We start from the raw sequence: 18208 nt of genomic DNA on the forward strand, positions 1-18208 counted from the left end.
GAGAGAAAGAAAGAAAGAAAGAAAGAAAGAAAGAAAAAAAGAAAGAAAGAAAGAAAGAAAGAAAGAAAGAAAGAAAGAAAGGAAGGAAGAAAGGAAAAAAGAAAGAAAGAAAATAAAGGCATTTAGGAAATAGGAGGCAATCGTTTTCCATGCTGCTCTTTTTTCATATCAGAACATACCTACAGGATAATGTTCAGATCTGGGCACTACTTTTTAGGGAGAACATTGAGAAACTGTAGCATTTTCAAAGAGGTGTCCTGATGGTGAAAGACCTCAAGATCATACCATCTGAGGATTCATTGAAAGAATTGCATATATTTTATGTGGAGAAGAGAAATAAATAGGATGAACATGATTTTTGATTACAAAATCTTTAAAACGCTGTCATGTAAAAAAGGGATTTTACTACTTTTTCTCCTTAATCCCAGAGGGTAGAAGTAGAAATAATGTTGGAAGTTGCAAAAAGTACAAATTAGAATTAAGACAAGGAAAAAATAACCTTTTTAATAATTATTGTTGTTTAGACATTTTCAGTCTCATCCAATACTAATGATCTGATTTGGAATTTTCTTGGCAAATATACTGTGGTGGTTTGCTGTTTCCCTCTCCAGATCATTTTACAAATGAAGAAATTGGGGCAAATAATGAAAAGTGAATTGTTCAGGGACACCCTGCTAGTAAGTATCTGAGTCTGTATTTGAACTCATGAAGATGAATCATCCTGATTCCAATCCCAGTGCTCCATCCACTGGGCACCTAATAATTAGACTTATCCAATAGAGTGATAGCTTGCCCAGAAAGATACTGGGTTCCTCATCACCGAAAAGGCTGAATGACCACTAGTTGTATATGTCATAAGACAGCATTCTTGTTCAAGTATGGTGTAGACTTTTTGGCTCCTGAGACCCCTTCCAACTCTGAAATTCTGTGAAGCAGTAAATGATGGAAGGTGTTTATAAATGAGATTCTTTTTTCAGATGTGGGTTGGACTAGATAGATGGTCAGGTACATTTCTCTTCTGAAATTATGTGACCTGCCAACATTACACCATAGGCTGAGCTACCATACTCCTTATGTTTTTCTTGTCACAAATGCACTTTCTTTTTCTTCTGGGCCTTTTTTTGAGGTTTTGCTCATTCTGGGCTTTTTTTTTTGAACACCATCCTAGATCAGTGCCATGTACCTGCTTCTACCCTTGACTCCTTGCCTCTCAGAACCCTTTGGACACCTCTTTTTGGAGAAAAGTTGTACTTCAGGGCTTTCCCTACTCAGCCACATTGGCCTCTTAATCTGCCTTGCTCTTTTCTTCTTCTTAGGATCATTTGTGAAAGTATTTACTTTTTTACGAGCAACCTGTCCCTCTCAAACTATTTTGCCTTTTGCAAGATTTATACCAGACCAAAGCCAAACCATTCAGAATGGGGATACTTCGCTCTGTATACAAGTGGTCAGACAGGGGAGACTGGTATTCTACCATTGAGAAGGAATTTTTAGTACATTGTATACGTCTGATGAATTATTCATGTTTTACTTGAATGTGCTAAGACCAAGGATGATTTTCATTATCTCTAGAATATGGTTGGGGGGGGGGTAAGGAAAGAAGAATATATTTCATGTCTCTTATTCATAAATCTTCTTATTCCTTCCTTTTTTGCTTATACAAAGACCTTTATGTACTAGGCCTGGGGATGGAATTTTTTTTTCTTTAAAAAATTTCCAGGGATAGAAATTATAATCCACAATGTAATTTGTCAAATATTTGTATTTTTATATAAGACCCCATTTGACATTCAAAATAAAAATATCTTAGGGCAATATCATTAGGGATTTGAAATGTATTCTCATTGCTTTTGATTGTTTTGTTTGTTTTTGAAGCACATTTTAGATACACCCAAGAGTAGTGAAATACCTGTAAATTAGATGTTAAAAGACACAATAATCTCAAGAAGTCATCATAATAAGGCAGCTAGGTGGCTTTGTGGAGAGCGAGCCAAATCTGGAGTCAGGGGGACCCCCCAAGTTCAAATCAGTTGCCCCACGTAAAAGCTGAAGCCCCTTTTGTTTATTTGTCCAGCCTTGTCATCGCACTGGCATAAGGAACTTCTGGTGCGCTCCCTCCCTCCATTCCCCTCCTCCTTTTTGACTCATCTGTAACATTAGACCCTGATGATCACCTTCTCATCTTGGGATATTCTCTCCTCTATGTGTTTGTGCCATTCCTTTCTCCAACCTGCCTCACCACTAAGTTTTGATTTCCTTTGCCCAATCCAGGACATACCCATTAACTATGGATGATGTTTTAAGGGTCTCTCCTAGAATCTCTGTTTCTCTCTTTGTATAATGGATGTTGATGGAAGCCAGCCTCCTCTGGAGGACCAGCAGCCCCTTTTGGCATTGCTCATCCTCTTTTGGTGTTCTCCTGGCGCCCCATTCTCACCAGTGGCTCCAAGAAGCTGTAGCATGCACAGCAGCCACCCCAGGAAAATAATAATACTATAATCATAATGGATAAATGGGCTAAAGCAGGGTGAAGGTAACTGACAGCTAACACTCAGTGGTGAGTTAGAAGGGATGACTGTCCCAGGGATGTGGTGGCTTACCTCCTCCAGGGAAATGGATGGATGAGAACAATTGTTTACGTCAGCCGTGAAGGTGGCTGCTTAGAGCTTGGTCAGACCATGAGGATACCAAGGTCAGTCAGGGCACTCTCAGCTGTCCCCAGGAGCCTTTACTTTTGTCTTGCTACTGATCTCCCGTGACTCAAAAAGAGAGGAAGATGGATGATTTTGTGGCTCTCTGCCTTACTTAAATCCCACTCATTTGGAAAACTGATATGGAAATTTGTCATTAAAATAAAGATAAAACATTTTTAAAAATCCAACTCATGCTCAAGTCAAGACAACCCCTTCTTGAGGTTCTTGTTCTTTTTGAAAAAAAAAATGATGAATAACAATAAGATATGCTTCTTTAGTGATCTAATCATTGACAATGAGACAATTATCAACTGTAGAAAAAAATGTAGAAAATTCCCAAGTCTCTATCAAGCCCTAATTTCTCTCCTCAGATCCAGATCTTGATCACCAATTACCTTTTAGAAATCTCAGAGTGTAAATAGGCATGTCCATCTCACATGTCTAAGCCATCCTGGCTTCTGTCAAGGCTCAGTTTAAATTTTATCTTCTTCAAGAGGCTTTTTTTTCTGAGTTCTTCCCCTGCAGCTGACTTTCCTCTGAGAGTACTTCCAATTTAAAGTGTAAATGTCATGTATAGATAGTTTTTGCATTATTTCCTCTATTAAAAATGTGAGCTCCTTGAGGGCAGGGACCGTAGTTTTGACTTTATTTGTATCCATACAACAATGCCTGGCACATAGTAAGTCTTTTATATTTTCTGAGTGACTGGCTGTGAACTGAGACAAACAACTTCTCTGGTAGTTACAGCTTTGGAGAGTTGCCTGAATGTATTGAGAATTTAAATTATTTGCCCATTTTCACACAAATATTTGAGGTTGAGCTTGAATCCCAGGTCTTCCTGAACCCAAGACTTGCCTCAGTGAACCATACTTTTTATTCCACAAAAAACTACATTTTTGTGTAAAGGAACAAAAAAGTTAGTTGGCTTATTGGATAGGCAGTTGGGACTTGAGTCAAGAAGACTTGAGTTCAGATTCAGCTTTAGGCACGTATTGATGCTTTATAAATCAATCAACCTCTGTCTGCCTCAGTTTCCTTATCTGTAAAATGTGGATAATAATTCCATTCCTTACATCTTGGGATTGTTGTGAGGATTAAATAAAATAGTATTTTTAAAAAGAAAAAGTACATAGCACAATGCCTACAGAGTTGGCTTGTTTTTTACCTTCATGGACACCATTGGCAATCTAGTAAAGCCTATGGACCCTTTATCAGAAAATTGCTTTTAAATGCATAAAATAAAATACATGTGAGTGATAATACATGTATAATACAGTGGAATTGCTTGTCAGCACCAGGAGGGGAGAGAAAAGAAGTGAGGGAGAGAACATGAATTGTGTAACCATGCAAAAATACTTTAAAAAATAAATTAAAATAAAATAAAATACATTAGATTGCCAAGGAAATAAATTATATTGAAATAGGGTTATCAGGGGCAGCTGGATAGCTCAGTGGATTGAGAGCCAGGCCTAGATACAGGAGGTCCTCGGTTCAAATCTGGCCTCAGACACTTCCTAGTTGTGTGATCCTGGGCAAGTCACTTGACCCCCATTGCCCACCCTTACCAATCTTCCACCTATGAGACAATACACAGTATTGACTCCAAGACAGAAGGTAAGGATTAAAAAAAATTTTTAAAAAGAAATAAGGTTATCATATATATTTGCTCTAAGCCGCCATCTTCCCAGAATTCGGTTATATATGTATATGCATATTACATATGCATATACATATACACACATTTATTTATTTGTTTGTTTGTTTATTTATTTATTTTTAAGTGAAGTTTATGAACCCTAGGTTAAAAGCTCCTTGTTTAAAATAATCCTTAACGATTGTCTAGAATTTATTATAATTTCGGGAACTCAAAATGAGTTATGTTTCAGTTTCCTTAGTAAATTTCCTTCAAAATGGAACTTAGCATTTGGCAATAGCTCTCCATACATGGGCATGATATACACATGTATGAAGAGCTTAGAAAACACTTTGGAACTAGAGTAAGTACTTGTGTGTGTAATCCCTCTTGATGAAAACTGTATGCCCTTTATCAATGATCTCTAACCTTTTTTGATCCTATACCCCATCCATCAATAAAACCATCTCATCAATATATACATATTTATAGATTGCATATATACTATAATACCAAGAATGATGTATATTTTAAAGCACCCAAAAATAGAAATTAAAAAAGCATAATATAAAGTTGAAATTTTATTTATTCCTATAGTCAGTAGGAAACCACTGGAGTTTATCGAGTTAGAAACAAGCATATGATTATATTGTAGTGCAGGACAAACCCTTGGGCAGCTGTGGGGGGGAAGAGATTATTAAAGAAGAGAAACCTGAAACACAGAAACCAAGGAGGAGACTGTGGCAGTAGTTTGGGAGAAGAGAGGTAATGAAGTTCTGAACCGTATGAATGAAATGAAGATGTATCCAAGAGATGCTATGGCGATAGACACTAGTTCTAGCCTTTGATTGGATGTGTGGGATGAGGGGAAGGATGAGGCTGGGGCTCAAGTTGCAAACCTGGCTCTCAGGACAGTGATCTGGTACCAGGAGAGTAAGAGGGAAGTCTGAAAGAGGGGAGGGCTTGGAGGGAAATATAATGAAAGATATCTGCAGTATAAGTCTCTCCTCATCCGTGGTGCTCCTCACAAAAGAAAAGGATAAAAAACTGGATTGCTATTCATTGGTCACTGCCTCATTCTTGCTGCAGTTGTGAGTGTCAAACCCAGGGAATGTGTATGGGTGGGTGCAGGGGAAGATTTTTCAGGGGTGTCTGCACAGCTGTTGCTATGTGTATTTAAGTATTGGTTAAGTTATAAATCCCCCGAGGACCTGATACCAGTTTCAGAATAAAGGTGGTTAGAAGCTTGCTTAGCAGAGGGATGAGGAAGAGATGGAGAGTCCTGGGGGATAAGGTAAATGGGATTGTGTTGGAGATGAGTCCTGAGATTGCCAGTCCAAAGGACGGTGAGCTGATCACACAACCCATTGGGTCATGCCATTGGACCAATTCTCCCCCACCCATAATATTTTGGAAGCCAATTCTCTAGATGAAAAGGTTTCCCAAATTTTAGAGCTTTTTTGATATCTATTTTAATAATGTGCATTCACAGACATCAAACAAGGAGCTTTTTAGTTCTGTGTTTGGTTTAGGAAATAAGGATAATAATGGTCACTCTCAACTTTTTTTAAAGGGTTAAATGAGCCATGGAAATACATCTACATTATTATCAGCTCTGCCAGACTGAAGTTTCTTTTAAATTCTTTCTGTTGTTTTGCTCTGGCAGTTTATGAGCCTGGGGCTTCATCAATTTTTTTTAATACTAAATTTCTTGGAGGAAAAAAAGTAGCTTGAACGTCATATATACATATGCCTGTAGTCAGCTATTATAGTTAATCTGGGCACATACATACACAAACACACACACATGCACCCTGAAATATCTGTTTTACAAGCAAAATGTTGACATAATTTTAATTAGAGCGCCCTGGTGAGCACTGTTATAATTGTCAATATACCTCCATGGCAGCAGTTTCATTGTTCTGGTTGAAAAAATATCATAATTCCTAATCCCTAGTTCCAGGTATTTTTGATTTGAGGGTTATGTTATCTGTTGGACTGAAATTTCCTTTGCTCTTTCTAAGAGAAAATGCATTTGATTCTTCAATAGTCTAGTGAGTTAATATCTATATAAACCAGCCTTTTTTTCCCCTTTTTGGTTTAAACTTGTGATTTCATCAGTGTGAGACACTCCCACAAAGCAGATCTACACCTGCTCTGTAATTTATAGACTTTGTGAATTATCTCAGATACAATAAGATTAAATGACTTAACCAAGGTCACACAGCTAATATGTGTATATACAGAGATAGGATACAAAGATATCAAGTATGGCGGATGTCCCTTCTTTTCTTTCCATTCTCTTCTGTATTTTTTAGAAGATCCCCTCATGTGACAGACTGTCTGCTCTGCAATTGAGGGTGAATAAGGCAGAGAATTTTCTGCCTTCTAGGTAAACATAAGTCATTTTGTTCTGAGCATCACTTAGGAGAGCTGTAGTAGGTTACTTTTTATTAAGAAATAATAGTTTCTAACCACAAGAATAATTGATACAATTCCTATTTATTAAGAAGTGTGAGGTTTTTATTTTCTATTATACTGAGGGTAAAAGTTTAATAAACCATTTGATGCAAATAAACTTTTAAAACTTTTTAGAAAGATGTTTATGTGACAATTACTTAATAAGTATTTAATAAGTTTGTCAGATGGAATTGAATGTGGTGGTTTCTGAAATGAATGGTTAAAAATAGCAAATAATATACTTCTATATAATTTAAGCTTTACAGGAAATATTCCTTGTAAGACCTCTATGATTTAGACAGTACGAATAGGATTTCCCTCATTTGTTAGGTGAAGAAACAAAGGTTCAGCAAGGATAAGTATTAGAGACAGACTTTGAACTCCAAGTCTAGCTCTCTGCCTCATGGAATGGTACATATTTATAAGTTTGTAAGAATTCCATAATGCAAATTGTCTAAATGAAAGTGCAAAGAAGAAGCTTGACTTTGATATTGCTTCATACACATACAGGAGGAATGGCCTTGTAAGTGTTTAACTGGGCTTTTTAGAAAAAATATATGCACAACATACTTGTAAAATGAGTATCATCTGCATCATTAACATTTTCTTCATCACTTTCTTAAGTCTATATAAATCAATAAAACAATATTTGTAGAGATTATCTGTTTCCTAGGTGTAAATACTCACGCTCAAAATTTAACAGTTGGCTTTCACAAACCAGTTTAAGTTGACTCTAGCCATTGGACACCTGGAATCGTACCTCATTGGATATATATTTCACAGATTTTCATATAGACATATGTGTGTACATGGTACACATAATATGAAATTACATGTAAGCACACACACTATATATACACATGTATATATATATATATTGTTTTAAAAGCAGTTTGCTTTAAAGTTTTCATAAAAGGTCAAGAATTCTGGATACATTATAGAAATTACAATAGGATTATTTACTGAAGATATTGTGCTGCTAAAATTTAAAGTCATTAGTATGATGTATTAGATATTTGTTGCAAGAGTTCTTTTTATGCCATTTGTATTCCTTACAACTTGTATTTAGATTTTTCTTTTTGATAGGGTGGGGAGAAATCACATTTTAGGTACAGTAGGGGATTAGGCATTTAAAAAATCAATAGGTAATCTTTTTTTTAGTAGATAATTGCTTCCTAATATTTTGCCGTAATCTGGATTTTTTTATAAATTGGGTTTACTGGAAATAAGTTATACTTGTGTTCTGACTCTGGATTGTGCTAGTGGCATGCTACATTTAGGAAACATTACAAAGCTCTATAGTGAAAAGAAAAATCCATTTCCTTGTGAGCCTGTAGGCTTCTGTGTGATATTGAGTAGCATTTCTGATGCCCAGGCTGATATATTTTAGGAGTCACAGGTGCTGTGAATTTAGAAAGAAACAAATTTTAAAAATAGCTCTTTGTATATTTGTGACCCAACTCCTATTAATTTGGAATGACCTAGAATTAAAATGCATTTTTAAGAAAAAGTGAAAGTGGTGGGAAAAAATGCTGAGAAAAATGTTCTTTTCCAAAAACAGCATAGCACCTCACTTCAAGTTGGTTGCCTCTAGATGTGTGCTATTTAATTGGAAATATTCCAAAAATTCGGCACTCTTGAATTATCTTGGAGTGAGGAAGAGAAGGGTTCCAAAGGTATTTCAAGGCCAGTCCTTGGAATGCCAGACTTAAGAGGCTGGTGCCTAAAAGTATAGAATAGTTATGGCCCAAGAATAAAAGCAACATGATAGGGCTGGGATAGGCTATTTAGGTTAAAAACTTCCTATTTATAAGCCGGGGTGGGGCTCAAAGTGGGCATGTTATACTGCTGGCTGGAATACAGGAGCATGGCATGATATTAATGATTTTGGGGTATAATTCCAAATTTTTTAATATAACTTTTGGTACAGCTTATAACTCAACAAAGTAGGACGTTAGTGTGTGAGACCTACCGATCTACCAACAATTGTAATTTTCCTTTTATCATATTTGCTAATTTGACAAGAATAAGGTAGAAATCTCACATTAATTTGTATCTCTTATTATTAGTGATTTGGAGCATACCCTTATGTGGTTGTTAATAGTGTACATTTCTATTTTTGAGGACAACTTACTTGTTTATGTCTTCTCATTTCTATTGGAGAATGGTTTTTGTGTTTGTTTGTTTTGTATCAATTCCATTCAAAGCTTAGATTCTAGATATTTATAAAATAAATGTTATGTTAAAAACTTCCCTGATTAACAGTTGCCTTTGTAACAGTATTGCTTTCATTTGTGTCAAAACTTTTAGTCTGTAATCAAAGCTGTCCATTTATTTTAAAATCATTTTTATGCTTTTAAGGAAATGTCCCCTATACATATCTGTGAAAGATATTTCCTTCTCTTCTAATTGTTTACATTTTGACCTCTTATTATTTAGGTTATATATCCATTTGGAGTCTATTAAATTTTATGGTGTGTGAGGTTCATCTAATTTTTGCCAGTCTGCTTTCCAGTTTTCCCCGCAGTTTTTATCTAATAGGGAGTACTCCAATAGTTAGTGTCCTTTGATTCTTAGTTTTTTTTTAATACATTAATCATATTGGATGTATTCTGGGATACTTTCTTCTATTTATTGAATTCTGCATAGTAATTTGCTTATCAGTGGAGCATCACTCTACAGATAATTTTTATAGCATTGTTTTCAAATGATGATGAAAATAATAATGGTAATGCTAGTAATAGCTCGTGTATAACACTTATAAGTTTGCAGAGGACTTTTATTATATTATCTTATTTGGTCCTTAAAATTCTCTGAAGTAATTACCATTTGTATACTATTTTACAGATGGGGAAACTGATGCTAATAGAGGTTAAGTGCCTAGCTGAACAGCTAGCAGGTCTCTGAGGCAGAATGCAAACTCCCTTCTTTCCATTTTAAAATCCAGCATTATTATCCAACTTTTATAGAATTCAGATAAGAAAGAATTAATTGTTGTACTGTTTCTCTAATAGTACAAATTTTTAGTCCTATTATAGCTTTATTTGGCATAATATAGCACTTTCTCTTCCAAAAGTATTTTTTTGCCTTTGCAAAAAAAAATTAAATTAAGCAAAGCTTTTAAAGAACTTTCTTGAAGAACCCAAGTCAATCGTGGTTCTAGGAGTAGAGTCAAGTCCCCAGACCAGCAATGCAGCACATGAAACTAAACTTAGCCAGCTGTCCTAAGTCACTAGAGCATCCTGCTTAGCCTTCATCAGAGTTTTACCTTCTGAATATGTATGCTGCTAAAAGTTCCATTTATTCCACTGAGGTAGTAATTGCCCAGATTTGTCCTGGTGACTTGAAATAGTTAATACAGCTTCCAAAAGTGCCTAATTGAATCCCACTGGAAGAAGCTGGCTCATTATCTGGGATATAAATGCTGCCTCATGAATGGAATGCTGGCTAAAGTCTATAAATGTATAGCTAGGTGAGAAGGGGTCTGAGGTAGCTGTTAGAGTAGTTAGTTTTAATTAACATTCACTTGAATTTAAGAGGAAGCATAAGCTTAACAAGTGAAAATGACTTGGGTGGCCTAAAGGTATCAATAAAGCAGAAAGGCTAAAAATTATGTGAGGTCAAAGAGAAGTTAAAAATATTGAAAAGGAATGAGATGAAATTCATCTGAGGAATGCAGGCTTAATGTATGAGGTGAAAAATAATATGTAACAATTATTCCATGGAAAAAGGAACATGAAAACTGTAGTGATGGGTGTATTCTAGAGGTAGTAAAAGAGCAAACCAGAAACGGAATAGTAAGGGCATTCCACTAAGATTTTTAGTTAAGTACTTTTGTTAAGTACTGATTTTTTTAAATTAATTTTTTGGTTACATTAAAATTCCTAGGTGTCTTTCTCTCTCTCTCTCTCTCTCTCTCTCTCTCTCTCTCTCTCTCTCTCTCTCTCTCTCTCCCTCCCCCCCCAATCTAGAGAAAGTATCATTTGAGAAAAAATATGTATATATAAATTATGTTTCAATTTATCAGTTTTTTCTTTGGAGATGGACATTCACAAGTTATTCTTCAAATATTAATTCTGTAGTTGTATATTATCTCTTGGTTCTTCTCCTTTTTCTGTTCATAATTTCATGTAGGTCTTTCCATGTTTCTTTGAAATGAACTTGCTCCTCATTTCTTAGAGCGCAGTAATATAACATCACGATCATATGCCCCAGCATGTTCAGCCATTCCCCAGTTGATGGTCATCCCTTCAATTTCCAGTTCTTTGTCACCACAGAGAGCGTTGCTATAAATATTTTAGAATATACGGGGTTTTTTTCCTCTTCCCCTTATAGCTTGGGAAATAGTGGTATTGCTGGGTCTAAGGGTTTACACAGTTTTATAACTCTTTGGGCATAATTCCACTGTTAAGTATTGTTAACTTTTCAATTAATCCCAAATAATTTAAGTACTTGCTGCATGCATAGCCCTGTTCTGAGTCACTAGAAAAGATCTTATGTTCATTTTATTTTTTACTTTTAATTTTTTCCAGATTGCATGTTGATACAATTTTTAATAATCATTTTCTGTCATTTTGCCATCTAGGTTCTCTCCCATCCCTCTGCCCCTTCCACAAGGCGGCAAATAATATGATATAGATTGTATATGTGCTATCATATAATACATATTTCCATGTTTGTGTTGTAAAAGAAGCTATTATGTTTAGATACAAGACAGATATATGCACAGATAATTTTACTACACACTAATAAAATGGTAAATTCATTAGGCAGCAAGCAAAATGCCTTGTAAGTTTGAGTGGGAAGGCTTTGTGAAGGAAGTGGTATTTGAATTGAGCTTTAAAGGGCTGGTGGGAATTCATTAGGCAGAGATGAGTAGGGAATAAATTCCAGGGAGGAGGAATGACAGGAACAAAAATATGATGAGATGAAAGGGTTTGAGTGAGAATATGTCTGGATTTGGATAGAGTAAAGAGTAGTGTATGGTGTGAGGTAAGACCACCAAAGTGTAGTGCTTCTGCAGAATAGAAGACCTAACATCCCAGGTAAAGAAGTTTGAATTTTAAAAGAAAGGCAAATAAAGAGCAATGGGAGAATTTTGAGCAGAGTTCCAACATAAATAGATCTCCATAGAAGATCTAGAGGCAGCTGTGGCTCAGTGGTTCAGGTCATGGAGACTGAATTCAGGAGGACCCAAGTTCAAATTTGTCTCAGATTCTTTCTAGCTGTGTGACCCTGGGTTTCAACAAGTTATTAATCTCTGATTGCATGACAAAAAGATTCACCAAAGAAGGAAATGGCAAACCACTCCATTATCCTTGCCAAGAAAGCCCCATGGATGGCTGTGGCCCATGGGGTCATGAAGAGTGGGACATGACTGAAAAATTGAATAACGATAAGAAAGTAGTCTGGCATAGTGTGAAAGATCTCAAGGGGAAATAGAAGAAGGGCTAAAACAGTTAGGAAGTCATTGGAACCCTCCTATTGGGGAAATGAAAATTTGTATTTGAATGGTGCCAGGAAGGATAAAGAGAAGAGAATACATGTGGAAGATATTATAAAGTTATCATCAGCAGGTCCTGAATTATTGAGAAATGAAGAAAGAAGAGTTAAAGCTGATAAGGTTTTGACTATGAGAGATTGGGTGCCATTGAAAAAATAGTTAACAGATAAAGGAACACGTTTTGAGGAAAACATTATTAGTTTTTTATGGGGGAGGGTGTTAAAAATTTGTTTCAAATTACAGTGGGGCATCAAGGTAGAGATGCCCTGTAGGTAGCTGGAGACACATGCCTGTAGTTCAGAAGAGAAGGAGATTTGGGATTCCTCTATCCACAGAGACATCCTTAGAAACTGAGGATTATTCAGTTTTCTGTGCTTTTCATTTAATATCAGAGTTATAAAGAAAGCTAGTAGTATCATAGCTAGAAAGATAAAATAAAACTTCTTTATAGATGTGCAAAGAGATTGATTAAGAAGTAGAAAGAACTGATTAATGAGGAGAAAGAAAAAATAATTAGTTGTACATCACTGGATAAAATGAAAAAAAAAAAAAGAAAAGCCTATAGAAGTATTAGCCCTCTGCTGCTTCTCTTTTGCTCATCTCCACAGTATTTAAGTGAAAGGTGCAAACTCTTAGGACATTGAGGACTTGATTACCAGGACAAAGTGGGATGATTAGATAAAATCAAGGAAATAAAAATCAGAGATATTATAGGTAAAATATCAAAAATCAAACATAGTTGTATGAGGTATCCCATGTAACTTAGTGAAGAATGAGCCATGCAATTTGAAATTTAAGAAAAAATGAACCATAGAAATATCTCCCCAAAGAAATGGAACGCAAGTCACTTGAAATATATCAAATTAGAGTGGACAGAGATCTAGGAAGCTGATTGTGGATAGCTATCCAGGTGTGGTAGAGAAGGATTGACCAAGTTACTAGGTTTTTCTTTTGTCATCTGTAATATCTGTGATGAATATAGGTGCTGCCAGATTATAATTTTTTTCTTCCAATGAATATCTTATTTCATTTGAAACCTTTTGATTCTTAGAGATTTTAGATTTACTGGATACTAGAATATGGACAATAAGGAAACTGACTCTTAGTATGTTTCTAGATTCTAAGAGGATATGAATGGCATTCCATCTTTCTTCCCTAAATAGTTCATTAAGAAAAATAAAGAAACAAGCCCCAAATAAGTCCCGAATTTAAGAAGCACATGAACAGAGAGTGGTTAGCTGTCTTGTTCCTGAAAATTCAGAAATTTTTTGCTAGACCTGATAACGTTGCTCCAAGGAGCTGTCTGAGGCTGTAGTAGATCCTCGAGTTCCATTTTATCATCCCCAAAAGCAGTCTGACTATTCTATCCTTGCTAAACTTTGGCCCATTAATTATTGCAGATCTGTTCCTCTGTTGGATGTAATTCTTTTTTCAGTTTAGCATATCACTTGCTGTGAATAATATAAGTAACTCCATGTACCAAGAATATTTTCCTGTCTTTTATTTGAGGTAGAGTATATTTACTATTGAATGTGTTTGTGGTTTTACTATATCCTGCCAAACTTGTTGACCATATTTAAAGATCATCATATTTAAAGAGTTAAAATATTTCAGATAATTTTAAATAGGAGAATGTCCCACCCCCTCCCCGACAATCCTCTCCTTTTCTATGATTGTTGACCTTTTTCTCCCAGGCCATTTCAAGCAGTAAGATTTGATGACTCTGGAATTCAATTAAGGGCTTGGCTTTGTTTTCAGAAATTCTTCTTGTAAAAGAAAGACTAGAAGTGAGTCAAAATTGCAGGTTGATATCTAAGGCAAATGAGAAAATAAATGTCTTTTTGTGAGCATTTTATGTGAAGGTCTCATACACTGATTTCTGAGATCCTATGTGTGCTAACAACATATATCTTATGATTAAAAATAAATTCATGACCCTCCCCTCCTCAAACAAAAAGCTGATACTTTTCATCTTTTTCCTCTTTCCTGTCTTGTATAGTTAGAAAAGGGGTGGGGACAAAGTCTTTCCCTCTCTTCTCAGTCATTCTCATGGTGCCATATTGTTTTTCTCTCAAGTACACGCTGTGGTCATGGTTGATCACATATTATTCTGTGTTTCTTATATTGATAGAGCACTATTTATTTATACATACATACATACTTTTATATATGTGTATGCATGTATGTATATAATAAATACATTCAGTGTTAAAATGTTTCTGCCCCTTTAGCCACTGTGTGTGTGTGTGTGTGTGTGTGTGTGTGTGTGTCCTTCCTATTATGGTTAAAATAAAACAGAACAAGAGAAAATAACCCAAAAAAATCAAAGTAGGTATTATTGCTTAGGCAAATCATTTCAGTAATTAGTATTTTGAAGAATTAATGATGATTTGACTATATGCCATTTCTTTTTTTCTTTTTGTTTTTAATCCCTCCCCCTCTCTTTCAGCTAGCTGTGAGGTGGTTGGAACACAACTGCCATTACCAGTACATGGATGAGCTCTTGCAGTACATTCGTTTTGGCTTAATGGATGTGGACACCCTTCATACGGTGGCACTGTCTCATCCCCTGGTCCAAGCCAGTGAGACGGCAACAGCCCTCGTCAATGAGGCCTTAGAATACCACCAGAGCATCTATGCACAGCCAGTGTGGCAGACCCGGAGGACCAAACCCCGCTTCCAGTCGGACACACTCTATATCATTGGTGGGAAAAAGCGGGAGGTCTGCAAAGTCAAAGAGCTACGGTATTTCAATCCAGTGGACCAAGATAATGCCCTAATAGCTGCAATAGCCAACTGGAGTGAACTGGAACCAATGCCAGTTGGCAGGAGCCACCATTGTGTGGCTGTCATGGGGGACTTTCTTTTTGTAGCAGGTGGGGAAGTAGAACACGCAACTGGGCGGACGTGCGCTGTTCGGACTGCCTGTCGCTACGATCCCCGCAGTAACTCCTGGGCTGAGATTGCACCCATGAAAAACTGCCGGGAACATTTTGTGCTGGGAGCAATGGATGAATATCTTTATGCTGTGGGAGGCCGGAATGAGCTGCGTCAAGTTCTGCCAACAGTGGAGCGATACTGTCCCAAGAAGAACAAATGGACTTTTGTACAGTCCTTTGACCGGTCTCTTTCATGCCATGCAGGATATGTAGCGGATGGTCTTCTTTGGATATCAGGTAGATGCTTCACAAACACACACACACACACACACACACACACACACACACACACACACGCCAAATCAGCCAGAATTAAAAGTGAAATTCTAAGTTTTATGCCCTTAGGCCCTTATGTCCTTAATTGGAGTTATTTTGTTCTTTAATATGGATTTCTTGAAGTATTGCTGAATCAGAATCCTTCGTATGAAGTTACATTAATTTACAATTTCTAAGAATTTCTATATGGTTAAGTCTAGGAGCTGAGCATTGACTACTTAAAAGATCCATTTTTTCTCCCTTTTTCAGTTTAAAAATGATATTCATTCAATTCTTGCTTCTTTTGGGATTTGTAAGAAAGTTTGAGCTTTGTCAAGATCTTTTCCCCTTTTCTCCATGGCTTTCTGTTTGATGACTCTTTCATAGCTCCTTAGAATCAACTACCAACATAGGCTGAGAAGGATAAATAAAAGTCTTAGCTATCTAATTTGCTAGAAAGAACTGGAGTAAGATGTGACATTGAAAATTTCAGATTATCTATCTGTTGCTTTTGCTTATCATGCTACCTATTGTTTATACATTTGAGAGAAGGCTTTATTCTTTACAATTAAATATATATTAAATTTAATATAATAATATAAATAACACATTAAATATAAATATATATCTACTCTTTTACTCTTTCCTTCTCTTGTCACTGAATTACAGTAATAATGTGAAATCATTTGGCATTTTCTTTGGAAGAACTGAGAATACTTTGCCTATAATAATTCATCTATCAACAAGCATTTATTATTATATTCTAGGCATTGTGTTAGACACCAAGAATATATATATACTCGAGTGAAAGATGAACTCTTGAGTTCCAGGAGCTCGAGGAGTTCCCATATAAGTATGATTATATACAAAATAAATACACAGGCATTAACAACTAGGGAAATTAGGAATGGTCTCTTGCAGGGAATTCTGAGAGGCAGAATTGAGGAAAAAGAATTTTGAGCATAGGAGAAAGTATCTGCAAAGGCCAAGAGGTAGGAAAAATAATTCCACTCATGGAAAATAGCAAGCAGACCAGTTTGGATAAAATGTAGTACAAATAGTAGGGCAGGAATAATGTGAAGTCAACTTGGAAAGAAAGGCTGGATCTATTTTCACATCATATTTGTTGAGTGACTCAACTAGGATGACATGTATTTTAGATAATGATAGTTTTGAGGATTATTCAATCTTTGAACAATTCAACCCCCAGAAATAAAAAGTTGAATTTTATTGTTGGTTGAGGCCTATTTTGTTATCGTTAATGGAAATGACTGAATTAGTCTTCCAGAGCAATGTTAGTTGCAGACACCCTGAAAGGATAGGAGTTTGGGCAGAGATGAGAAGACCGCATCCTAATTTCATAAATTAGGTAAACTGATCTGATCAAGTCTGATCAAGCAATTGACTTATGGCTGCAGAGCAAATTAGTATGAAGTCTACTCTCTGCCTTCTGCTTCAAGTCAACATATTTTTATTAAGTATCTATTCTATGTTAACTCTGAGCTTCTTGATCAGTGGTGGGTCATTCTAGTCCAGGGGTCGACAACCTTTTTGGCCATGAGAGCCATAAATGCCACATTTTTTAAAATGTAATTTCATGAGAGCTGTACAGTGCTCACCATGTGCGCTCCTGTAACAGAGTCTGAAAAAAAATGGACTTTATGGCTCCTGCAGAAAGAGCCATATCTGGCCCTCAAAAGAGCCAGATATGGCTCGAGAGCCGTACGTTGTGGACCCCTGCTCTAGAGCTTAGGATTTCTGTTAGTAGCACTAGTGGGTTCTTAACAGCCCTATAATAAGCAGCTCTTTGATTTCTGCAGGACGTTCCCCATCAGTTCCACATTACAGATTTGATCCCTTATTGAGAAAAGGGCAATGTATTTCCTGTTGGAGGGTCATTAGCGCATTCTATTCTGAGTCCGTGGAATTTCATTTCTAGTCAGCAACTAACTTCCTTAGGAGCATCACCAAAGAACAAAACCTGCTTTGGGGAATCTCTCTGCTTTCCTTGTATTGTCATCATCCACATCGTCAGCATTTCAGTCTGCAGCCCGGTGGACCATCTCATTCTGCCCTCACAGCATCTTGGTTACTGGTGCAGAGTCAGACAAGCTGAGTGCCCGTGGCAGGATTCAAACCCATTTTTTGCCTGACTCTAGGTCTAGTACTCGCTTACCTTTACACACTGATGTCACTGCAGCACTACACCAGTTGACTAAGATGCAACATTAGAAGAATGTTGGGCGATATGTCCAAGGTCCATCTGAAAAGGAAAGAAAAAATATTCCTTAGTAGAATGCTTACTGAATATTAAAAGGGAAAGAACTGAAAAAAAATTTAGGGAGGTTGTAAGTGGACTTTTTGAACAGGGAAAGCTATGATTAATGGGGTGAAACCTAACAGAAATAGATAATCTGGGACAGCTAGATGGCTCAGTGAATAGAGAGCAAAGCCTAGAGATGGGAGGGTCTGGCCTCAGATGCTTTCCAGCTGTGTCATCCTGTGTGAGTCACTTAACCCCCATTGCCTAGACCTTAACACTCTTCTGCCTTGGAACCAATATGCAGTATTGGTTCTAAAATGGAAGGTAAGGACAAGAAGGAAGGGAGGGAGGGAGGGAGGGAGGGAGGGAAGAAGGAAAGAAGGAAGGAAGGAAGGAAGGAAAGAAGGAAGGAAGGAAGGAAGGAAGGAAGGAAGGAAGGAAGGAAGGAAGGAAGGAAGGAAG

At 36.5% G+C, this 18208-nt stretch overlaps 1 protein-coding gene across 1 annotated transcript in view; it reads left to right on the forward strand.

Moving 5' to 3' along the window:
* Positions 1 to 18208, forward strand: part of KLHL32 (kelch like family member 32) — a 175705-nt gene that overhangs the window by 124778 nt on the left and 32719 nt on the right. Inside the window, exon 6 of the mRNA XM_044675393.1 lies at positions 14739 to 15465. Coding sequence (XP_044531328.1) covers positions 14739 to 15465 — 727 coding nt within the window. The remainder of the gene's footprint in view (positions 1 to 14738; positions 15466 to 18208) is intronic.

Source organism: Gracilinanus agilis, chromosome 4 (genome assembly GCF_016433145.1).
Source record: "Gracilinanus agilis isolate LMUSP501 chromosome 4, AgileGrace, whole genome shotgun sequence".
Lineage (NCBI taxonomy): Eukaryota > Metazoa > Chordata > Mammalia > Didelphimorphia > Didelphidae > Gracilinanus > Gracilinanus agilis.